The 26,201-nt window shown below is 40.9% G+C and overlaps 1 protein-coding gene across 1 annotated transcript in view; it reads left to right on the top strand.

Annotated features, from left to right (window-relative positions):
- Nucleotides 1-350: 350 nt before the first annotated feature.
- SLC24A4 (solute carrier family 24 member 4) overlaps nt 351-26,201 on the top strand; it is a 128,794-nt gene continuing 102,943 nt past the window's right edge. The window contains 2 exon segments of the mRNA XM_032235793.1: nt 351-450; nt 9,911-10,018. Coding sequence (XP_032091684.1) covers nt 384-450; nt 9,911-10,018 — 175 coding nt within the window. The 5' untranslated portion in view covers nt 351-383.

The raw sequence follows: 26,201 nt of genomic DNA on the forward strand, positions 1-26,201 counted from the left end.
CGGCGCGGCCATTCATTCGTGCTGCCCGGTGGCGGCGAGGCTGAGGGGGCTCGGCCCGGGCGGAGAAAGTCGCCCCCGCCGCCGAGGAGGCTTTGGCCGCGGCAGCCGGTCCCCTCTCGCGGGATTCCCTCCCTTTCTCGGAGGTGCGCGTCGTCCTTGGTCGTGGTTATGAAACCCTCCGCGGGGATCCCCTGCGAGTGAGCCCCTCCGGCCAAGTCGCGAGGACCTGCCTCGCCTCCTACTCGCCTTCCCGCAGCCCCCCCACCCCGCCCCGAGGACGTCCTCAGCCGCCCCGGCTCGCCATGGGGCTGGAGGTCCCGCCGCCGAGCGTCCCCTCGAAGCCTCCGCTCGCCAAACTGAGGAAAGTTCGCAAGAGGCGGGAGATGCTGCTGCAACAGCTGGGCTTCGTCTGCGGGATCCTCTTTTTCGTTTGGTGCATGGCTAAGCTAGGTAGGTGGGCGGGTGGCCCTCTGTGTGTGTATGTGTATGTTGTGTGTGTGCGTTTGCATTTGTGTCTAGTGACCTCTAGGATATGCAGGTGGATTGCACACATATTCCTATGGCTATGGAAGAGGGAAGCTGGAAGAAACAGCTAATGTGGTATAAATAGGGCACCTCTGCCTCTTGTATGTCATTCTTGCCAATCTGTTCAGGTGACAGTGATTTTTGCCATTTGATTCAGCAGGGAATGGTTCTTGGTGACTGAATTTCAGTGCTGCATCGAATGGCCTGCTTCCCTGTTCCTTGTTCGGTGAGGTACTCTCTGGGAAACATACAACCAAGAGGTTTCACCTGTTGTGGCCCGTGAAAGTTCAGTGCAGCTGTCATAATAGTGACCATGCCCAATAGGTTTGTGTAATCCATTTGAATAATGTGCAAGTGACCCACAGCAGTTTCGTAAATGATCTGTGTACAATAAGTACTTCCTTATGGTTTTGTTTTATTTTGATGCTTGAGCTATTGTCAATGCAGTAGCAGTGTTCTAGCTGGTCCTTACGATCCTTCCATATATTTTGAAGTTTCTGATATTTTCCTAAATAAGTATTTTTAGCATTACAGTATTACTTATTGAAAGGATGTGCCCTACTTCTTGATCTACAGTGTAGAGCTGTGAATTATATTTCAGGCAAAAACTGGGGAGGGGGAGGGTCATTGATCTCAAGGGCAACCAATACATAAGGGATTCATTATTGTTTAGCAGATAACACAGAGCTGTAATTTTGTTTTAACAAGTAGCAGTCTGTAATACCAAGAAGATTTGTGTACTTTTTTCCTAGGGGAAAAAAACCCTATATTAATATGTATTCATTTTAGAATTGTTCATGTGACTTACACATGCAATGTCTAAACCAAAGTGAATCTGAAGATCAAACTGGAGATACTTAGTAATTGAACCACATTTCTCCAAGTGGTATGGGTTAGGATGTCACTGTGGAATGAGTTTCATGATTGTATAATAACGTTAATGAATTGAATTAATACTCATTAAGAAATTAAAGGAAGAGCAGAGGAAAAGAAATATCTGCGGTATCATGTTGGTTGCTATTGCAAGTAATTATTTGTGACTGTTGCATTTATTGATACCAGAAAGCCAACAGTCCCTTTAAGTGAGCTCTCAACATGGGAGATGTGTTCTGGAAAACGATGATGATTGTATTTAATGCACTCCATCCCCCCTTTGGGAGAGTCCTTTGCCAACTGAGTTACATAAAGCTGGTGAACAGAAATTGCACCACTCCCGTGTTTTCTGTTTCTTTTATGCTGTTCCTTTTGTATATGTTCCAAAATGGGCAGGTTGAAAGTAAGTAAGGTTGCCATTCAATGTTTAGAAATGATCAGCTATGGACTTTTGATGTCTCTTCTATGGAGTTTGATGAGAGTCTACGAGATCAGAAGCTAGGAAGATCTGTCATGTTCTAAAAGATATGTTATCTCCCTGCACTATAGCCAATCCTCTAAATTAAAAGAGGCTGTTAAGAGGACACACCAAAATAACTTTTTAAAAAAAGAGAGAATTGGCAGGTACAGTGGTTTCACTCTAATAAGAAGTAGGAAACACTACTTTGCTCAACTGTTTTGCTGCCAGGTGGCTATTAAAGGAATGACCTGTACAGCTGAGACTAACAGTTTTTCTTATCTTGGGCTAGCCAGGACTCCCATTATCATTTCACTAATAATAGGTGATGGGGAAAAATACAGCATCAAAAGCTGCCTTAAGAAAAAATGTGGTATATGTAGTCACTGAATAATATAAACTACTTTTTGTGTGGTTTCTCTCATTCAGACAGGCTGAATATGGAATATGTTTGGTCAAACGTAGTAAAACTGGCTTCCCGGTAAAGATATATTGGCTTATGTCCGTGATGGTGAACCTGTGGCACTCATGCCACAGCTGGCACGCAGAGCCCTCTCTGTAGGCACACGCGCCATCACCAGATGCTCTTCTGGTTTCCGGCATGCACATGTGTGCTGGCCAGCTGGTCTATGTGGGCGCCGGAGCACAGGAAAACAGGCCATTTTTCAGGCCGTTTTCACGCTGTTTTGGGGTTGTTTTGGCCTGAAAACAGCATGAAAATGGCCTGAAAACAGCCCAAGAAATGAACCGAAAAGGGCCAAAAAACAGGCATGCACACACCGGCCAGCTGGTCTTCAAGTTTCCAGTGCTCCGGTGTGTACAAAGACATACATGCATGCACATTCTGGTTTGGTTCACCATCACTGGCTTATGTTATACAAGGATGATCTAGAAATAATGTAATATTCTCATCTCTTAGGCATGTGATCAAACAAGAATCCCAAAGCCCTTTCACAAAGAAATTAAGTGGATCAATCAATTCCATGAATCCTATTCTCTTTGGAAAGTATCACTCACTACTCAGTTCTCAGTGGTATAACTTAAATGCCACGCTGCTTCTCTTTATATCAGGCCTTTACTAGAGAAGTAAAGGTTTTAACACAGGAAAATGAACAGCTTGTTGGTAGCATCTAGACATTTTTCCAGGTTATCAGGAAAAGATCTTCCATGCTATATTGCACTGAAGTGTGGACTCACATAAATAATATTATTAATAGTTATTATCAGCACACTGGGTGCCATTCCAAAAGCTGTTGGATGGCATTTAGAAAATCTACATTAGCAAAATTTCCATCTGTCAATTATAAAAGCCACACTGTTTGAAACTACACATATACTCTGATGATGCATTATGACATCCTAGGTTCTTGGGATGAATGTATATGACAGATTTAACAGAATAGAATAACAGAGTTGTTCAGGCAGGAAACCCTATATCATCCCATCATCTGGTTTCTTGGTTATTTTCACTGGATTTAAAAAAATATTGATGCTGAAACTTTTTCCATATAAAGGAAAGTGGAGGACATAGGTATAAATATGACTCCATTACAAAATTTAGATTCACCTATTGTGAACTTTAGTAATATTTGTGAAGACTTTCCTTCCTTCCTTCCTTCCTTCCTTCCTTCCTTCCTTCCTTCCTTCCTTCTTTTTTGTTTGATAGATGCTGGGATTCTATACTTGTCTCCTATTTTTTTAGTAATCAATTTTTAATTTCAGTCTTAGTGACATATTTCTACCCTCTCACATACTGTATGAAGAAGTTGTTAAGAGGAAAGAAGAATGTAAAAAGAAAAAAAAAACATTGGCCTTATTCCCACAACCCACAATCTTAGATCAGGGGATTATCTGCTCCATCTGAGTCCAAATCCTAGATAGATCTATGAGAAGGAGACTTTTCTAGGAATTAGATGTCTGTCATCATCTTATTTTTTTGCTTTTCCACAGCCTGCATGGGGTAAAACAAAGGAATAAAATAAAGGGGTTGACCATGTCTCACCAATTTTGAACTAGAAAAAAATAACCTGTCAGTCCTTGAAGATGGTCCACATAAAAAATAGACTCTACCAGAAGACTAGAACTGTACTGAGATAAGCTACTATGTAATAAAGAATCTTGCAAGCCTGCTTGTATCTTCCCTCCCTTCCCTCTTATATCAAGGAGTCTGGAAGGCAAGAAGGGGAAGCTAGTCAGAGTCATTTTGTAATGCCCTCTTACCTGTCTGACTTAACACCTGTTTTATTTGCACCTGGTGCTTCTCAACAGTCTCTGGAGACTTTCTTCAAGGTCATCTCTCTGACTCTCTATGCACCAGACCACTGTGGATTTTTTTTAAAAAAAAATTGCTCTGATTAAAAAACAAAACAGAGAAATGGCAGTCACTCAACACCTTTGGCCAGATCCTGGGAGAATTTTGAAAATGGTTGCTCCCAACTGACTAGGTCACCAGAGATTGTGCTTTCCCAGCACACAAGATGAGGCTATCAGTAGTTGAGGTCGCTCACTTGGCCAGCAGTGACATGTAAACATTGGCAACTTATTTGCTTTTCCCAATGTGATGTGTCCCAGATGTGTTAGACTGTAAGATTTACTATCTCTAAGGAGCAGGGGATAGTACAGGTAATCCTCAATTTACCATCACAACTGAGCCCAAAATTTCTAATTGTTAAGTGAAATATTTGTTAAGTGAATTTTGCCCCATGTTACGACTTTCCTTGATGCAGTTGTTAAGTGAATCACTGCCATTGATAAGATTGTAACTATTCCATGATAAGTGCATTGCATTACAGGTATTTTTTTATCTTTTGCTTTTTCAGTTATACAACTGTAAGATTGCTAAATTACAAGATATTAATCCCACCTCATGAACTTTTCCCATTTTATTTTCTAAGCCTGACCTGTATGAATGAGCCCAGGGGGCCTATATTACTCTGCTTCTAAAGCTAGCATTTCTATGAGAATTTAAAGGACAGGTTCCTACTGGGCATCTTTAGAATAAAGGCTTATTTGAAATTGTCTCTGCATAGTATACTTGAAAGAGATTCTTGAAGTAACCATCAATTAACTGAGAACAATACAAGTCTTGTGTAGATTGTTTTATTACTTCTGTGTGGCCTGGCTGTTGAACTGAAGGAGAACAGTGAAGCAAATGTTCATTTTCCTCCCATTTCTTAAATTATTTTATTTTTGTTGTTATTGTTCTTATTTTCTGCCAATTTTGTTTGTGCTGGGCACTATCATTGAGGAATATAGACCTGATTTTTTTTTAATGCTATTAAGAGTTCTTCAACATTTGTATAAATATTTTAGATGAGGGAATAGAAGGATACTCAACAAATGACACAAAGAAAGGTGGGATTGCTTTTATCTCAGAAGAAGGTTCAAGGTTCAGAAGGATCTCAATAGTCTTGAACATCATCCAAAAATCTGTGAGGTTGAGAAATGTGAGGTTCTGCATTTAGGTAAGAAAAACCAGATGCACAGGTACAAGGTACATAGTACCTGTTTTAGCAATAGTATTCGAAGAGGGAGCTGGAACTTTAGACCACAGAATAAGCATGAGAAAGTTTTACTAATCAAACCGTACCTGCAATACAGATATTCTAGTCCTTGTTTAATGGTCACTCATTCGACTTTCGGAAACCAATGGTCACTCATTCAACTTTCGGAAACCAATCCCCCAATGTAGGGAGGGGGAACCGATTAGGTGGTTCCGCCCCAGGCGCCTGATGGACCCTATGGGATTTCAGACGGTGCTTGGAGAAATACCTGACACTATCGTCCACAATCTGGTGGAGTCCTTAGTCGCTGCCTGGAATACAGCGGCGGCGGGGGTTCTAAACCGGATTGTGCCTTTGCGACCTCTCTGAAGCAGCGGATCCAGGAGGGCCCCTTGGTTCACCGAGGAGCTCTGGGAGATGAAGCGCCAAAAGAGACGCCTAGAGTGCCGCTGGAGGGCCAGTAAATCTGAGTCAGACCGAGCACTGATGAGATCCTTTATCAGAGCCTATCTTGTGGCAATACGGGCGGTGAAATGTTCGCATTTTGCCGCCCTTATTGCATCCGCTGAATTGCGCCCAGCCACCTTGTTTAGAATAACCCGCTCCCTCTTGAAAGGGAGGGATGCAGATGACCCTTTACAAGGTAGAGCTGAGGAATTTGTTCAGTATTTAACGGATAAAGTCGCTCGGATTCGGACAGAGCTGGACTCCAATTGCACAGTACCAGCCAAGGTACCGGGGGAAGGTCTTGAGCATACTTTATGGATTCAGTTTCAACTTGCTTCTCCTGAGGAAGTGGACAAGGCCATGGGAGCGGTGAGTGCCTCCACTTGTATACTGGACCCGTGCCCCTCCTGGCTGGTCTCGACCAGCAGAGAGGTGACACGCGGCTGGATCCAGACAATAGTTAACACCTCTCTCCGGGAGGGAATCTTCCCACCCCTCCTAAAGGATGCGGTGGTAAGACCCCTCCTGAAGAAACCGTCTCTGGACCCAGCCATTTTGAGCAACTATCGTCCAGTTTCCAACCTTCCCTTCGTTGGGAAGGTTGTTGAGAAAGTGGTGGCCTCTCAACTCCGACGGTCCTTGGATAAAACTGATTATCTAGATTCCTATCAATCAGGTTTCAGGCCTGGTTACAGCACAGAAACTGCTTTGGTCGCGCTGATCGATGATCTCTGGCGAGCCAGGGATAGGGGTCACCCCTCTATCCTTGTGCTCCTTGACCTCTCAGCGGCCTTCGATACCATCGACCATGGTATAAGAGCCAAGGTGGCGCAGTGGTTAAATGCAGCACTGCAGGCTACTGCTAGATCAGCAGTTCAGCGGTTCAAATCTCACCGGCTCAGGGTTGACTCAGCCTTCCATCCTTCCGAGGTGGGTAAAATGAGGACCCAGATTGTTGGGGGCAATATGCTGACTCTCTGTAAACCGCTTAGAGAGGGCTGAAAGCCCTATGAAGCGGTATATAAGTCTACTGCTATTGCTATTGCTATTGCTATCCTTCTGCGACAGTTGCGAGAGGTGGGAGTGGGAGGCACCATCCTCCGGTGGTCCTCCTACCTCTCGGGCAGGTTGCAGTTGGTGTTGGTCGGAGGGCAGAGGTCGACCCCAAGGCCCCTCAACTATGGGATGCCTCAGGGTTCGGTCCTGTCCCCCCTCCTATTTAACATCTACATGAAGCCACTGGGTGAGATCATACGCCGGCACGGGATTAAATACCAATACGCGGATGATACGCAGCTGTATCTGTCCGCCCCATGCCAACTCACCGAAGCAGTAAAAGTGATGTGCCAGTGCCTGGAGGCTGTTAGGGTCTGGATGGGAGCAAACAAGTTGGCACTCAATCCAGACAAGACCGAGTGGCTTCTGATGTTCCCTCCCAAAGATTGTCCAACTATTCCATCTCTCAGGCTGTGGGGTGAAATTATACGCCCCTCAGAGAGGGTTCGCAATTTGGGAGTCCTCCTGGATCCCCAGCTGACTTTAGAACACCATCTGTCAGCTGTGACCAGGGGGACCTTTGCCCAGGTTCACCTGGTGCACCAATTGCGACCCTACCTGGATCGGGAGGCCCTTCAGACAGTCACTCACGCCCTTGTGACCTCAAGACTGGACTACTGTAACACGCTCTACATGGGGCTGCCCTTGAAGAGTGTTCGAAGACTTCAGTTAGTCCAGAATGCAGCAGCGCGAGCGATTGTGGGTGCACCTAGGTACACCCACGTCACACCTATCCTCCGCGAGCTGCACTGGCTACCCATTAGTCTCCGAATCCACTTCAAGGTGCTGGTTGCTACCTATAAAGCCCTACATGGCATCGGACCTGGGTACCTGAGAGACCGCCTCCTGCCGATTACCTCCCTCAGACCGATAAGATCTCACATGTTAGGTCTCCTCCGGATTCCATCTGCCAGCCAATGTCGGCTGGCGACTCCCCGGGGGAGAGCCTTCTCTGTTGCAGCTCCAGCCCTCTGGAATGACCTCCCTGTGGAGATACGGACCCTTACTACCCTCCTGGCCTTCCGCAAAGCCACCAAATCCTGGCTGCTCCAGCAGGCCGGGGGGCTTGTGAAACATCCAGCCCCACGGAAATTGTGAATGTTGCGTCTTTTTTTAAAGTGTTGTCTTGTCTATTTATCCCCTTTCCCTTGTCTGTTGTGAGCCGCCCAGAGTCCTCTGGGAGTGGGCAGCATACAAGACAAATAAAATGAAAAATGAAATGAAATGAAAATGAATTCAGCGACTGTTCCAAATTGTGGCCCGGAAGAGGTTTATTTATGACGACACCTCATATTTGTGGCTGTTACAGTGTCTCTATTGTCATATGATCATGATTTGGCCGCTGAGTGACCAGCTTTCAGTGATGGCATTGAAGCGCCCCATGGTCAGGTAATTGCCCTTTGCAATCATGGCTGCTGCCCTCTGACAAGCAAAATCAATGGGGAAAGTGGCAGGAGGACACAAAAGGTAATCCCATAACTGCCATTGTAAGTCAGTGTGATCAAATGACACCATGCCTTATGACCACATTGCAGAGTGATGAAGTTCCTAGTCTCAATTACTGTCAATAAATGAGGACTGCCTGTGTTGTATGCAGGTTTTGTTGCTATAATACAAAAAGAAAGCTGAAGAACCAGGAAGAATACAAAGAGCATTCAACAAAGATGGTAAGGGCTTTGGAAGCTGTATCCTGTAAACAACAGTTAAAGAAAGTGGCTGTATTTAGTCTAAAGAAAAGAAGACTAAGGGACTTCCAAAACATGGAGGACTGGGTTCCAAGGACAAGGGTGTGAACTTATTCTTAAATAAGTAAAGAGCCGAGGTGGCGCAGTGGTTAGGGTGCAGTACTGCTGGCCACTTCAGCTGACTGTTATCTGCAGTTCAGCGGTTCAAATCTCACTGGCTCAAGGTTGACTCAGCCTTCCATCCTTCCGAGGTGGGTGAAATGAGGACCCAGACTGTGGGGGCGATATGCCGAGGGTAGGACAAGAACCAATGGGTTTGGAAGCTTTACAGAAAAAGATACAAACTCTAAAAATAAAAGATAAAAGAACGTACAGATGTCCTTTTGAAATTTTATCAGAGAGGAGAAATCTTTTAAGCTAAGGTTGCTGTGTTTGTCAAGAATGACACAATACCCGGGGGGTGGAGCTTCATGTCGCAGTGTAAAGACAAGCTTTCAGGCTTCTCCTGAATGTCCGTCTAATTCAGATCATCTGGATGGTTCTTTTTGGACCTAAAACCGTTTAGCAGTGGAACAGTCTATCTCCTGGAGTTGGGGGTGTTTCATCACTGTGGAGGTTTTCAATCAAAGGTTGAACAGCCATTTGCCTGTTAGATTCCTGCCCTGAGCAGCAGCTAAGAAAAGACTCTGAGATTCTTTGATTCTATGCCTGGATGTCCCTCCGTAGATAGTCCCATGTTTGTCTACCATGTTGCATTATTGCTCATTACGGTTAAATGATTAACTGGGCTGTGCTGAGCACTCACATGATCAGGATGGAACTTTCTGCATATTATTAGTACTAATGGTCAAATCTTACTTTTTCACAACTCTACATGAGGGCTTTGTATCTTATGAGTTATCACTTTGTTGCTTGTGTGTATACTGAGAGCTTATGCACTGGAGACAAATTCCTTGTGTGTCTGATCACACTTGGCCAATAAAGAATATTCTATATTCTATTAGTACAAGGTCACAAAAATACCTTCATTGCACATCCTGATTTCTGAAGCCAATACTGCAATTACTACAGCACTTTTTGCCTTTCTTCCTTGTCACCCTCCTATCTTCCCTCTTGTTCTGGGATTTTTCTCTAATATGCACCAGTCCATATATAATTTATATGTATCAAAAAATGATCAGAGACTCCTTTCCAGCTAATATGGTGGAGAATTCCCGATGATAGATGTATTAATGGTTTGATTCAGTAGGAGGCAACTTCTATTTTAGCCTCAAATTATGGTTTTCTAATAGAAAAAAAATTATCTATATGGATAACCCAAAGTCCTTTTTGCCCTTACAAATGCAGTGTCTGTCTTTGTGCAGGACAAGAGTCAGCTGTTGTCAACCAAAGTGTTCTGTCAGAATTATGGAGGAATAGAAAACTGATGGCATCACATAATGAATCACACAAAAAGAACTGCACAGAGCCAGGTAAGAAATAAAGATACCGTTCACTTCTATCTTATTGTGGCAAGACCTGCAGCAGAATTGGAAGATTGTGCCGGGCAGGAAGCTGGGTTAATGAATGCATAAACTGGTGAGGGAGAACTGTCAGAGAATTGGAAAGATTGCACAGCCGGGAGAAAAGGTACATTTCCAGGGACACAAAATATGCTAAAACCTTCATGGTGAATTGCAGGGAAACTCTTCTCTGTTGCAATTGGTTGTATCATCTACGTACTGAGGAAAGTTGAAATGGTGCATCTTTTCTTTTCATGCCTTTGTTTTAGTTGCACAGAGCCAAACAAACACCTACACTTTTCAGCATATGGTTATTTCTGTATTATTGGGGTTGACAGTCTTATAAATTAACTTCCACATTTGGATTTTTAAAAAATGAAAACATGTATTTGAAAACTATTTAGAAACAGAGATGTCTGAATGATGGGAAAAGGGCTGCCATTATATTGTTATCATATTTTTTTGGGGGGGAAGGCAGATGTTTTTTCAAAGTAGTTGAATTTAGGAGGCCTTTGTTAGTGTGTCAGATTAATGTTATAATTCTTATTCTGGCATAACTACTTTTGATGGTTATACTTTCTACTTTGGTTTGACAGCTATTGAGAGGAGAATAAGTAATTTTTGAGTTTTGTGTTTTTATAAAGTGCATCTATCCCAGCCCCCTGCCAAGTAGAAGTTCAGTTCTAATATTCTTGACAATCCAAGAAGAATCAGGAAGTGGTTTTTCAAAAGAGTTCAATAATAAGAGATGACATTTTCATTTATTTAAAATATTTCTGGCCTACATTTATGGTGAAAAGCTCTCCCAAGGGAGCTTACCCATATAAAAGGGACAAACAGTAATAAAAGCAACATCAAAACAGACATTTAAGAAGGCACAGTACAAAGTACTCCTCAAAATAATAAATCCAATCATTATTTTAGCTGGGGTCTTAACATTCATATAGCAGAGCATAGATTGACTTTTTAGAAAACCAAGAAAGCATAATGACTCCCGATTCCTCAGTAAATGAAAATGGCATCTACTCTCCAGAGAAAGCCTCATCAGTTCCATTAATATTACCAAGCACAGATTCCAGCTTTGGGGTTTTGCCAGAGTTCTATACTTAGGTGTATTTTCCCTGTCCATTGACTGTTTAGTTTCTTAAAGAGCAATCAAGGAAGCTTAAAAGACAGATTTTTTTTCTTCTGAGTACTGACTTCTTGCATTTCAGAGTTTCTATATGGAGGAACATCAGCTGTGGTATGTGTGTGTGTGTGTGTATGTGTAGCCATGCAAGATTACATTAGGATCCCTTTTAGTTCAGCATTTTGTTTCCATTGGTGACCAGCTAACTGCTTTTGGGAAACCCACAAGATAACACAGAGGCAAGAGTTGTCCTGTGTGATTTATTCACACAATGTTGATTTCCTGCCATTCAACTTTTACATATATAGATACTGTTTACCCCATGATTAATAACTGTAGATGAACTGGCTTAATCCCCGCTTCAAATTATCTATGCTACCTAATGTGATTACCATAATGATATCTTCTAACAAAACATTGTGTAAGTTTGTTATATGTTATTTGAAAAACGACTTGCAGCCACCTGCCTAAATCTACTTTCACTCAATCTTATTTGATGAATCTAATTTCTGAAGTTTTCAGGATGAAAAAAATTTCTCTCTAGCCCACTTTCTTCTTACAATCCATGCCCTGCAGAATTGCTGTGATTTGAGTAGCTTATAAATGTGATTTATGGACGAAGAAGAGAAGAAAGATAACATAACACCAGCAGTGCTGTTTCTGATAGAAAAACATTGGGTTTTGCATAGCACCTGCATTTTTGTTTAAGCTGAGCAATATTTCTCCAGATTCAGTTTAAGTATGTAGAAAAAGAAGAGAAATGGGAAAAGTAATGAAGACAGGCAGGGAAATTGTTAGGCGCTTCAGTTCTCAAGTATTAGTAGTTTTCCTCTCTGGATTTGGATGCACCATTCCATCAATTGCTAGCCCCATGCAGCATTCTTTTGTGTACTGGTAGATCATGCCAGCTTTCCCCAATCAATAATTCTCCAGATGTATAGGGCAATGTTGGTCAACCTTTTCCACACCGAGTACCAAAAAGGGAGCACATGCTCATTGCGGCTGTTACCCAATAGAGGAGCTACCCAGGGGGCATGCATGCACTGGAAAATGAACTTCTGGTTTCCAGCATGTACCTGCGTGGTGGCCAGCAAGTCTTCTGGGTATTGGTGAGTGTGCACCAATCAGCTAGTTGGCACACATTTAAAGTTTAAAGTTTAATAACATTTGTATGCCGCCCAATCCCGTAGGACTCCGGGCAGCTTACAATACAAAGTAAATCAAAAAAAGAATGGAAGAAAAGAAAAGATAGATTTTAAAAACATAGATTTAAAACACACCATGCACTCCATTCTAAGTGGGTCTGGACCGTATTTGGGGTCAACAGCCCCAGGCCTGCCGGAACAGCCAGGTTTTAGTGGCTTTACGGAAGGCCGAGAGAGTGGGAAGTGTCCGGATCTCTGTGGGTAGATCATTCCACAGAGCCGGAGCAGCTACAGAGAAAGACCTCCCCCGAGTAGTCGCCAACCGGCATTGCCCGGTCGACAGTACCTGAAGGAGGCCCAGCCTCCAAAGTTTCCAGCACTGCCACGTGCTCAAAGTCCAGCTGATTGTCACATTTGCATGTGCGCCAGAAATCCAGAAGAGGAAGGGGTGACACTGCTTGTGCCAGGCAACAGGGCTCCACATAGGTGCCATAGGTTCGCCATCGCAGATATAGGGTATTAATGTACCCAGTTCTTAGTCTAAGTGGTCTTGGACTTGGTAGCTGGTAGTTATGTGAGTTGAAATGCAACATAGCAATAGCAATAGCAATAGCAGTTAGACTTATATACCGCTTCATAGGGCTTTCAGCCCTCTCTAAGCGGTTTACAGTCAGCATATCGCCCCCAACAATCCGGGTCCTCATTTCACCCACCTCGGAAGGATGGAAGGCTGAGTCAACCTTGAGCCGGTGAGATTAGAACCGCTGAACTGCAGATAACAGTCAGCTGAAGTGGCCTGCAGTACTGCACCCTAACCACTGCGCCACCTCGGCTTCAGAGGCCCCCAAAGACAAGATTGTACTGTGTACTGTATTTGGGTCTCAGTTTTGTTATTTTTGTTTGACTTGATTTGATTTGGTTTCTTATGTGAGATGTGACAGGAATGGGTTTTTTAGGACCTCAGAATGGAATATAAATGTATGAACGAGCAAATCCACAGAATAGCCAGAAGCTATTTATAACTATTTCACATATTAGTTATTAGATGTTATTATACTTGCAATAATAAATGTGTAAGAGAAAAGTCACTTCTGAAAATGATGTTTTCAAAAGACAAATGCTCAAGAATTAATTTAACGAATCAATGCAATGATTACTGTGGTGCTTTCAGTGGCACTTACACTATATAGATCAGATTGTAACCTTTAAAATATACCTTTATAAAGCAGCAATGTATCTTTATATTTCTTAAGAGAGGAAAAAAGCACAATCCTAAAACAATACATTTTTGAATTATGCGTTTTGGTTAATCCCATTAGCACAATCTCCTGGCAAGATCTCCTGCACATCCTGATAATCTTAATGTCATTTTCTTTTAAAAAAAGATTCTCATTACAAACTTTTTCATGCAACTTTTCCTTAATTTCAATTAATTTTAAATTAATTTATTTTTTATTTATTGGTTCTATAGCCAGCCCTGGAGTTCTAAGTATGTGAAGAGACCTATCTCTTGGATATGTTAGTGATTGAGCTATAATACTTCCTTGACTGCTATGTATTTTACATTTTGTATTTGTTGTGATTTTTATTTTGTTATTGCCCACCTCCCAGAATGACATGCTGAGTTGGACAGCTATACAAACTGATTGAATAAATAAATGCTCATTTGTTGCCCCCTTCACTAAAAGCTCAAGATCTAGTCTTGCAAAAACCTGAATGAGAGATTTTCTTTATTTCTGTGCTGTCAACTAATGGTTGTCTGGAGTTTTGTAGTCCAAATCTGGTAGCCCTGTAAAATTGCCTTTGAGTTGGGCAGCTGAGCCTTTGTCACTTTCTTGGCAATAATACAAGTCATCTGACTTTGCATTATTCTAGAACTGTGATGGTGAACCTATAGCATGCCTGCCACAGGTGGCACACAGAGGGCATGCAAGTTGTCACCCCAGCTCAGCTCCACTGTTCATGCATGGGTGCCTCTCACCGATCAGCTGGTTTTAGGTCTCTGCCATGCATGCGCGTCAGGTGTGGGAGGTGTGGTGTGGCCCCTCCGCGGCCCGTTTTTGCTCCCAGGAGACTGCAGGGTGTCCTAGGCCCAAAACGGGGTGCGGGATGGGCTGTGCTCTCCCCGTGGCCTGCTTTTGCTCCCAGGAGGCTGCAGGGAGGCCTACTAGGCCTAAAATGGGGCATGGGAGGGGCACATATGCATGTGTGGGGAAGGGAGGAGCATGGGTGGATCACATGCGCATGTGCGGGGGAAGGGCAGGCATGTGCATGCATGGGGTATGGGGGAGTGCATGTGGGTGACACACACACATTGCTTTATGTGTGCGGGTGCACGTGCTTTCTGCAGTCGATGACAAAAAGGGTTAGCCATCACTGTTCTAGAATGTATAGATATTTATTTGTCAGTCCAGTTTACTTGTGGCCTCCCATCCAAGCATTAAGCAGTCCTAGGCAGACCCTGTGTAGCTTCAAAGCACAGGCCAAGTTGGCCTACTGGTGACATCTGCTAAGATACCAGTTAAAAACACGGCAGCTTAAAATACCAATCAATGGCTATGTTCTCCTACCATATTAACCCATAAACTAGCTAATTACATTTTAGCTTAATGCAGCCACGTGAAGTGATTTGGTATTTTGTGTGAATCCAGAAAATTAAATTAATTGAGTCAACTATGGTACATTTCATCTTGAATAGGCATGTTGCACAAATAGTCATATGATAGGAACTGTTTTTATTCTGATCTATCTTCTTTTTTTGGCCATGACTCAGATCTGACAGCAACTTAAAATGAGCAGTACATTTGTGCAGTGCAAATATGATATATACAATGCACCTATGAGTCAAGCAACAATAATTAAAAATAACATTCAAAGAATTAATGATTAACATTAGAGCAGATAATATTTTTCTGAGCTACAAAATGATGGGGTTTTTTTTAAAGAAAAGGTTTACTCTACTGCCACTAGCTGATGATCCAATTAAAATAATTTTACAGACTTCCTGATATTGTGAATGAATCTGAATGCCAATGTATAATTACAGTAGTCCATTTTTTACTGGACCCTAGTTCACTAACTGTTTCTTCATTACATATTCCAAGTTTCTTAACATACTGCAAGGAAGGTTATTCTAAAAGCTCTCCAATAACTTATTTTGTTACCAGTCTGAGGGGACCCAGTGGGAAAAACTCTCCAAATTATTAGAAAGCAAAAACGTATGAAGTAAAATCATAATTTCACTTTGTTTTTTCTTCATTCTTATCTTAATATGGTTCAAGAACTTATGTTTTGGAACACAAAAGAGTTCTTTTAAATTCTAGCAATTTATTAAAAGAAGAAAAAAAGGTAATGTAAACCTGAAGTTATGGAGAAAATAATGAAGAAAAACAAAATAAAAAGTACATCTGCAAAATAGGTTAACATTAATAAAAATGGAGAAAGTAGAGACAGAAACATCTTTTTTACATTCACTGATATTTGAACAAATTATTTTAGAAAGCATTCATTCCTTATTTAGTTGAAATGGAATAATGTAAAATCACAAGGTTGGAAAATGCTGACAATATTTAAGCGAATGCTTCCAATTTAGCTTCTGTTTGATGCCAGACATCAGAATCCATGCTCAATGTTAACATTGTTTGAAGAAGACGTGAAAAAACAATTTCACTAGAAAGAGCGAGCCTTTTGTATGCTGGAAAACCACTGGACTAGATATATCTCCAAATTCTTTTGATGACAGGATTTCCTCCTGATCATACTGTATGTTGAGTTTATTTAACCAGCTGTGGAAGGCTATGGAAGCAAATGCTGCTGGGAGATGAGATCGAGATGCTACCTGGCAAGACTATTTTGGGGTATGCGCTCTGTTTCAGGTAATGATTTGTTGCTTATACTAAAGGATTTCGTAGCCTTCTGAATAGTTCCAGAACTGGGCTTGAGAACTGTTGTGAATGTGTCTACATTGGATCTGAAACTATTGGCAGGTAATAGGCAATAAGACAATTTTGTTAAATTCACATCACAGTAATAGGTTGGAGCAAGTTCAGAGGAGGCTATGAAGATAATGAGTGTTGAAGCCATTATAAAGCAAACTGTAAAGATCCAGCCTAGAGGAGATAACAGAGGGAAGGTGTGCCAGTAGCATTAAGTATTTTAACAACTGTCCCATGGAAGAAGAAGAAGACACTCTTTTTTTGACCTAAAGAATAGGACTGGAACTAATGAATTAACATTAAAGGAAAGGGATTCGGGCAAGACGTCAGGAGGAACCTTGAAATAGACCATCACATGAAGTGTGAGCATGTAAAAATGTAAGTAAATAAAAGATACCACTCTGGCAGGAAAAGCTCGCAACGTTCAATGGAGAAGAGGGAGCTGTCGCCAGCCCTGCCTGGATACAAGGCAAGGTCAAGAGAAGAAAGACCGGAAGACCCGACAGTCCCCACATACTTTTAGCCAGTTAGTGCAGGCTAGTGCACCTCCTGTGATGTACTGTGGATAGTGCTCATGAGTAAATAAAATGAACCAACAATCTTAAGCTACCAGAACTACTCTGTGTAAAAACCAGTATAAACTTCCTTGGGTATCCTTGGGTCTAGTTTAATGAAAAGAAGGACTAGGGGAGACATGATATCAGTCTTCCAATACCTCAGGGGTTGCCACAAAGAAGAGGGTGTCAAACTATTCTCCAAGCTACCTGAGGGTAGAACAAGAAGCAATGGGTGGAAGCTAATCAAGGAGAGAAGCAACTTAGAACTGAGGAGAAATTTCCTGACAGTTAGAACAATTAATCAGTGGAACAGCTTGCCTCCAGAAGTTGTGAATGCCCCAGCACTGGAAGTCTTTAAGAAGATGTTGGATAGCCATTTGTCTAGAATGGTATTGGGTTTCCTGCCTAGGCAGGGAGTTGGACTAGAAGATCTCCAAGTTCCCTTCCAACTCTGCTATTGTATCTGCTATTGTATTAAGGGTATGTATGCTGTGCACCAATTCTTTTTTAAATTAAGTAGTGTGTTCTTCTTCACTAGACTTCTTCATTTGTCAGAGATGCTTTAGCACAGCAGTCCCTATTCTTTATGGCTTGACAGCCCAGTGGGGCAGGAGAGGGGAACTGGCTCACTGCTTTCACAAGCTGAACTGCACATGTACATGTGGGTGCACCGGCCACCACTTGTGCAAGTTGAGCTGTGCACACATGTACACTAAACTGCCGCTATGCATGTGTGCATGTGCACAGGCCAGCCACTCAGATGGTCTGATTCCAATAATGGCCCATGGCCCGGGAATTGGAGACCCCTCCTCTAGTAGGTCCTACACCGAGAAGGGCTAAAATAAATGATCACTAAGAGTCTTTCCAATCTACAATCCTATGATATAACCTGTGCCTGGTATTTTTTACACGTGTCAAAATAAAATCTCTAGAATTTTCTCCCAGTCAAAGCAGTTGGGAATTCTTATATTCCAGTATAATTGGAGAGTTCATGGAGTTGCTATTTACCATATCTGGAGGCATTTAACTAATACTGTACAACATGATGGAAGTAATAACGGTAAGCATCTGCTGTCTGCTGAAAGGGAAAGGGGTTTTCTGCAGAACTTTGGACAGTTCCTTGGAACACAGTTGTTGCTTCCACAAGAGATTTAAAGCAGGCCAAGCTGTTTTAGAGTAGGATTTTTTTTCAACTGTGTGCTATCTGGGATTTAGGGTTCTGCAAAACTTGATGGGATTCCATAAAAAAAAAAACTAAGGGTGAGGGAGATGGAGAGAGTGTGTGTGAGAGAATAGTCACTCAAATGCAGCGAAAAGCATACATAGCTATTATTCTAGGGAAAAGCAATCCTTTCCCAGTCACTGAACATTGATTGGACTAAAATATTAGCCTCCCAAATTATTGTGAAATTCAAGGTTTAATCTTGAATTTAAAATGGGAATGTTTGCATTTACGTTTTACAGTAAATGCATTACAGTAATGATATTAAGGGATGAGAGGGATGCAGTGGCTCAGTGGCTAAGATGCTGAGCTTGTTGATCAGAAAAGTTGGCAGTTCAACGGTTCGAATCCCTAGCGCCACGTAATGGAGTGAGCTCCCATTACTTGTCCCAACTTCTGCCAACCTAGCAGTTCGGAAGCACATAAAAAATGCAAGTAGAAAAATAGGAACCACCTTTGGTGGGAAGGTAACAGCGTTCCATGCACCTTTGGTATTTAGTCATGCTGGCCACATGACCATGAGATGTTTTTGGACAGTGCTGGCTCTCTGGCTTTGAAATGGAGATGAGTACTGCCCCCTAGAGTCGGGAACAACTAGCACATATGTGCAAGGGGAATATTTATCTTTACCTGATGATGCTAATACATTTACTATAATGTTAATTTTGCAGTTTACCTCTAAGACTTGATACTGATCATAAATGGAGTAGCATAAATGAATTGCAAGAAGCATTAGTTCGTTTTATTGCCAGTTTTCCATTTCTAAGATTTGGTCTCTTGATTAGAGGAAATCCAAAACATTCTTTTTAATTAACCACAGATCCTTCAGCTTGAAAAAAGTTTGGACCCCCTTGTTACAAAGGCTTGCAGAAAGATGCTGCATTTATCCCCCTGTGTACCTTGAAGCACCTTTTGGAAACAGAATCCAAACCGTTCCTAAGTAGCATTTCCTTTGGGAAAAGAATGAGCAGAAGCTTAAAGGGATGCTAGGAAGCTGACTTACACTGGCTAGGATTTATAGCCCATGATTGCCTGTTTGTATTGGCTGTAGCTGTCCAAGGTCACTGGGACAGCCTTTTCACATCAGTTGCTACTGAGCTTTTTAATCAGAGCTGCCAGGTATTGAACAAGGAATCATTGGCATGCAGTGCTATTGCAACAAAAGAGTTTCAGGTTGCAGCCTTATATTCAGGCATCCTTGGATGGCCAACTGGGATGTACTCAGTTTCCTTCTCCAGGACCTTACAAGGATGGAAGTAGAGTGACCATATATCTGTTGTTATAAAGGACAGTTCCTTATCTCAGAAAACTATCCTTCAGACTTATTTATTTTGCAAAAAACCACTTTCATTTTTTATTTTAGTCATTAACTTTTATTGTACAAATTGTACCTCTTAATGCACAATTTGTTACGTTCCTATGAGCAATATGGGAATTGAATTATCTTTTAAAGATAAACTTACATTTACGCTTCATTTTAATTATTTTATCAGAATATGTGTTTTTGTAAAATTGCTCTTGAATTTTGCTCTTGAATTTTTCTTTGTAAAACAAAGTTATAACCATACAGTATATAAACACACACACACCAGTGGTGGGATTCAAAAACTTTTACTACCGGTTCTGTGGTAGTACAGAAGGCTTGGTAGGACAGGTAGGCTTGGTGGACGTGTCAGGGTAAGGATTCTGTAAAATCTCCATTTCCTCCCAATCAGCTGGGACTCGGGAGGCAGAAAATAGATGGGGGCGGGGCTAGTCAGAGGTGGTATTTACCAGTTCTCTGAACTACTCAAAATTTCCACTACCGGTTCTCCAGAATACCACCTGAATATCACCTCTGACACACATACTGCTAAATACTACTTCATTCCCGCCCTCTCTCTCTCCCCCTCCCTCCCTCTCTCTCTCTCACACACACAAACACAACACACATACACCAATCCTTATAGATCTTTTTTCAGATTTGCCTGCTTTTTAGATTTGTCCTTTATTTTTTTCTAAGAAAATTTGGTTGTTAAAGGTATTAGGAATATTGTCTGACTGGTCAGGTAATGGACTTTGAAATTGAGTTTCTTTAAAGGAAAAACACTTTCCTGAGTATAAAGTTGTCTAATCTGCAACTTTTTTGAGCACCTTCTTACAGCCCCTTTTCTCTATTGCAGCAAGTAGCTAATTTCACTGACAAATTGTATTTTTTAGGGGCTCATTTTGTCTTTTGAATCTCTCTATAAACAGAACTGGAAAGAGTGCTCAGTTGTATTATATATTTTTTTTAACAAGGCTTCTTATTGAGATCTTATTTTATTTAGGGCTTCTCTCTACACTGCATAATTCAAAGACTTCTTTGGCAAGTTTGGAGAGAGGATTAAAATAGCTTGGGAAACCTATTTACTTGAGTCCCCTACTCTCCAACAAAAAGCATTGTGGTCTGCGGCAGTGGCAGCAAAGATCCCACTGATGGCTGTAATTGATATTATTACATAGGTTATTAGAACTTTCAGGTACAGTTTCTAAATTGGTCAGTGTTGATGTATTCTTTGAATTACCCCTTAAACTGAAGCACAATGAAGCCTTATAAATGCCATATAGAATGGCTTTTAGCAGGGGAATGCTGTAAATATATGGCTGTTCATTCTGCAGTGTCTGCAGAACTCTTGATAGCCACTAGAGAGCAGCAGAAAGATATAGAAAACTCTTCTTGCTGCCATTTTGTAATTGTCTGGATTCTTGTTGACCAAATATGGTAGCCCTTGCTAAGTATGTATGTGTGTGTACTGTAAATTCAGATACAATAAGATAAGATAACCTTTATAGTAATTTTTTACTGTGAGCGCACTGGAAAAAATGAAATTCTGTCACACACACACACACACACACAGAAGGAGAAAGAGAGGGAGAGAGATTATCTATCTATCTATCTATCTATCTATCCATCTCATTGTCCATTTTTAATATTTAGTGGAAAGAGAAAACTTGAGAGTTCACAAGGTTAATAGCACATGGAACAAAATTGAATCTGGGTGTTCTGCTTCAGATACCACGAAGCCTCCTCCCAAAGGTAGCAAGGAAAACAAGTCATGGAGAGGATGTGTAGCATCCCAAACAATCCTGCGGACCTGGCTTAAGCATTGCTTACATGCTATGTATATATTCAACCAGCATTTTCATGATAAAGAACCTCCTTGTTATTTTGAAATAGCTTTTTAAATACCTGCAAACCTTTTGTTTCCATAAATGTGCTGCTATTGATTTCTTCTTCTGTTGTACATCTTGTTTTGATCCCTTTCTTGTTGACAGTTGCCACTTGAGTTCTATGTTGTAGGGATTGATTCTGTGCTCAGCTAGGTGGGCAGAGCTCTATCAATGTGTTCCCTGGTTAATAAAAGAGGCTAACTGTCCCAAAGGTGCTGTTCAAAAGACAATTGGACTTCCTTAGTTTTTTCTTGAAAACCTTTCGCTTCCCATCTAAGAAGCTTCTTCAGTTATTCAGGCTAATATGACATACTTCTTATAACGTGGAAGGGAGACATGCAATCCCATGCTTTTAGTCATAGTTTATATTAGTTGTAATATAAGTTTCTAGCTATATCATTATGTGTTATCTTTGCAGCACTTACTTTTATATCTGGCCCAATCATATGGAGAAATTTCTTCTTCCTCGTTCTCAATGTCATGTGGTTTGGTAATGATGCTTCATTCAACTGTACCTGAAAACTGGAAGCTGAAAAGACATTCTACATCCCCACTATATGCTCATTAATCCATACTTCATTACTGAGACCAGTCTAAGCTGAAGCCTTTCTTGATGGCCTGGATTCCTTGGATGTTTCCTTTTAATCCATAACAACCACTTTCTGAAAACATAACCACCAAATTAAGAATCATGGTTAAATATTAAAGAAAGCATTAAAGTAGATTTGACTGCTGGGCTTCTCACTGTGTTTGATCATTTCAGTTCCTATCATGAGTTCTCTGGAGTGTGGAGTTGTATGCTTCTCCTTGCACAATTTTGAACCAGCTTCTCCTTTCAACAGCAGGAGATATCGGGAAAGGAGCAACCTGATCTTTAAAATAGCTCCCTGAACAAGTGTAGCGAATTGTCACCATGACTTTTTTTTCCCTACAAGTTGCTTCAGGTGATAGATAATTGTGCAGTGGTTGTAAAATGGACCGTTTTTGTGGCTAAGCTAGAATGGCGGTGGTGATGAGAAACCTGAAGTGGGAGAATGCATTTAGAGTGAGGACAAGTTGGAAATTTGTCACATTTGGTAGTATCAGGCACCTAATGGAACTTCTGAAAAGTAGTATTAGGAATTCTGGGGTGGGTGGGCTATAATGAAGTCAATTAGAAGATTTTTTAGGGCAGTACTTATCTTTTCTCGTGGTGTAAATCTAGGGATCAAACTAGAAGGTTTAATATTAATGCAGGGCCAGCTCTTGAGATTAGAAAGGCCCCAAGTGGGAAACCAGAGCAGGAAACTATCATTCATGGTGGTTATTTTCCCTTTATTTATGCGATAGCTGTCCAAGAAGGTGATTTTTCACCAGTATACGCTAAGTAGCAGCAATCTTTGTAGTTTCATCTATATTTAATCCCATTTACAGTAATCCTTTTTAGGGAGAAGTATGGTAGCCTAGAGCTGGAGCTCTCACCTCACAATAGGAGGCTGGGAGTTCAATTCTAGGTAGCGGCAGATATTTTGCTCTCTGAGAGCAAAGAGAAAATATCTGCTGCGAACTCCACATACGTGTCAGGAAGGGCATTCGGCCAGTATATGCTCAGATCCATTCATTCTAGTTTAAGTTTAAGTTTTATTTTATTTATATGCCGCCCTATTCCCAAAAAGGGACTCAGGGCGGCGAACAACTTAAACAGGCAAGGGAAACATACAAGTACAAAATAGACATTTAAAATGACCAACAACCACACCTGTCGAGAGGGGAAGGGAACTCATCAACCCCAGGCCTGCCAACACATCCAGGTTTTAACGGCTTTTCGGAAAGCAGGGAGAGAGGTGCAAGAAATTACGGGATTGTTAAAAGGAAAAAAAACAGTAATCCCTTTTAGACTGGGTTTTCTCAGCCTAGGCTATCCAGATGTGGACTTTGCTGTGGAATCTTGAGAGTAAAATGTAAATTTCAGACATCTGGAAATCACCTACAATGAGGAAGGTGATGATGCAGCAATGCTTTGCCGATCAAGTTGGTGTTATAAAAATTGACAGCTCTGGAACCCATACATATAAGTTTTATTAAACATGTTTATCATAGTGAAAGCTATAAGAGAAAACAAGGGTAGTAAGAAAAATAGTGAATAGTGAGAAAAGAAAATAGAAAAATACAGAAAAGGATATAGAAAAGAAAAAGGGAAAGGAAAGATAATAAAATAGTGGCTGTGGATATAGATACATTTTTACTTTACACACACTTTCTCTCACTCTGGTTACACTATAATTTCCTTCTTTCCATAAATTAGGGTTTCTAATCCTAAAACTCATAAATCACAAGTTTATATTTCTCTTTTTCAGTAAAAAGCCCATAAAGGGGTTTCTAGCCACTAATAAAAGTAGTTGTTGAACTTTCTATGATCAAAGAAGTTCATTTTGCCATCTCTGCTGCTTCTGTCATCTTCACCTGGTAATCTTCCATTGTGGATATTCCATTTTGCACAAGAGATGTTCTGGTTTATCTTGATCTTTAAAATTTTTGTATGAAGGTCTATATTTGAAGCTAATATTTTATGGCTTTTTTTCCCAAGTTCACCAGGCACATAAAAAAAGACACATCATGTTGTTTACATTCCAACATAAATTTGAAGTGCTTCTATAAATTCTAGACAATTCTAGACAATTTTTCTGGAGTCATCAAGACATGGTACCTTATTTTATAAAAAATATCTTTTAAGTTAAAATATAATGTGAATTTCATTTCTTTTAAACCCATATTTTCCCACTCCTCCATCAATATGTTGTGTTCAAAGTTCTTAGCCCATTTTATCATAACACAATTTCTTTCTTGTGTTTCAAATTTCAATAAAAGTTTATACATTTTAGCAACACACGTTCATGGTTGAACTTCAAATTCCGTCTTCTACTGCTCAGTTCTAAATGTCCTATTATCTGCCTTAAATTTTTCTCTTAATTGGGTACAAAAAACATTGAAAACGAAATCCCACTGCAGCCAGCTACTGCCTTGATTCATCTTATATTTTCCATGATCTCGTTCTAATAACTCTTGCTAAGTTAACTCTTTTTATTTCCCTGCTGTTTTCTTTCCTGTAAATTGCTTCTTATGCTGAGATATATAAAGGCATTTTTGGACAAAGTCTGTATGGCAGTTGTTCAGAAATGGTAACTGCTTCAAAATATAGCTGTCATATTATTCCAGCATCCTGTACTATGCAAGTTGTGGTTCAACAATAGTAGTGTAGACATATAGAGATGAAAGTTGACTCTGAATAAGAGTTATTGAGAGCAGCAGTGGGAGAGGATATTGTTTACACACCTTGCTTGTGGGTTTCAGATAGAAACCCCAGGGGCTATTTTGGATAGCAGGGTGATGGGTAAAGTTAACCTTTTGCTGATCCTGCATGGATATTCTTATGTTTTTAAACATATCTTTTGCACCTGGAGGCAGGATAGTCTATGAAATGCGCCTACTCTCATATTTTAGTCTAAACTCTTTCTCCTCTCAAACAACAAGCCTTGTACAGCAAAACCAACTTACAGGCAATTAATAAGTATGTGCAACTGTTTTGACTGAAAGTAGGAAGAAATATATATTTAGAACTGGTACAGGCCAGCCTCACCTCAGCATTCATATAAATTATTTAGACAAAAAAAGAGTCAGTCTCAGAATTGTGAAATATATCAAATTGCCATCAGTCTTAAAAGAGACAGGAATTCTTTTGGAGGGTATTTATAAGGGCATCGGCTTACTATTCCTGTCTTTATTGATTTGGATCTGATAACATCTTTTCATTGTGATAAAGGGTTGAAGCTGATTTAGTTAAAACCCTGAAAACGTCCCTTTCATTTGCAATTGGATAACTTGATATTAAATGGTTTGCCCGGCTGTTAAAATATTTTGAAGTTTAAATATGTGGCATTATTTAAAAAGCATTCAATTGAGTGTCTTATTTAGCACTAAAGTTGAAGAAGGGAGAGGATGAGAATGAGGTTGAGGTTTTTCAACTATATAATGTTGTATTCAATTTGAATATTGAATTACAGCTGTGTGAAAAGGTCCTGTACACTTTCAGTTTTAAGCTGTATTTAAAAGTTTTAAAATTTTTCACTCACAGAAACCACACAAAATTAGTACCTTGATGAAAATGTCTGTAGTTGGATTGAGATGCATAATTTTTAATAATATAACCAAAGTCTTTTTAAGGTCTTGAGTGAGTTTATTTGCTGAAACAAACACAACTTGAACTTTCGAAAATGTTAGGATCGAAAGTAGCCAATCAGCAGCAAGCTTTGGCTGACCAATCAAAATGCACAGAAGCTAAATTTATGAGCCAATCAATGTTGTCATACTCTCTGACTATAAATAGGCATGAAAAGCATCAAGAAATTTAATTTAGCCCTGGCTGCGGACAAGTATGAAGGCCTTTGCTTTCACCAGTACTGAACGGTATCACATCATTGTGCTTCATGAAGAGGGTTACTCCTGTACAGAAATAGCCAAGAGATGAAATGCCATCACACCACAGTAAGCAGAGTGGTTGAAAAATACCAAATAATTGGTTCAGTTGATGACAGGCTCTGCTCTGGAAGACCAAGAAAGTCGACAAAATGGAAAGATCGGGCTCTGCAACGCATTTTGATGGTTAACAGGAAGCTCACCTCACCTCAGATTACAAGAATTTGGGGTGAAACGTGATGTAAAAGTGTGTGCAAGCACAATGCGTCACAGACTGCTTGCCAGAGGGCTCAAAGGCTGCAGGGCTCGAAGTAAATCCTTGCTCACAGACGCTCACCCCTCCCGTTGATGTGCGTGGGCCAAGAAGTATGCCAAGTGGACCAACGAACAGTGGGTCATCTTCAGTGATGAGAGCAATTTCTACTTGACTGGGAATCAATGCAATAAATATGTCAGAAGATTTCCAGCTGAAAAATTTAGGCCGTACTGCCTGAATCTATCTGTGAAGCAACCATTGCACG

This window comes from Thamnophis elegans, chromosome 1 (genome assembly GCF_009769535.1).
Source record: "Thamnophis elegans isolate rThaEle1 chromosome 1, rThaEle1.pri, whole genome shotgun sequence".
Classification (NCBI taxonomy): domain Eukaryota; kingdom Metazoa; phylum Chordata; class Lepidosauria; order Squamata; family Colubridae; genus Thamnophis; species Thamnophis elegans.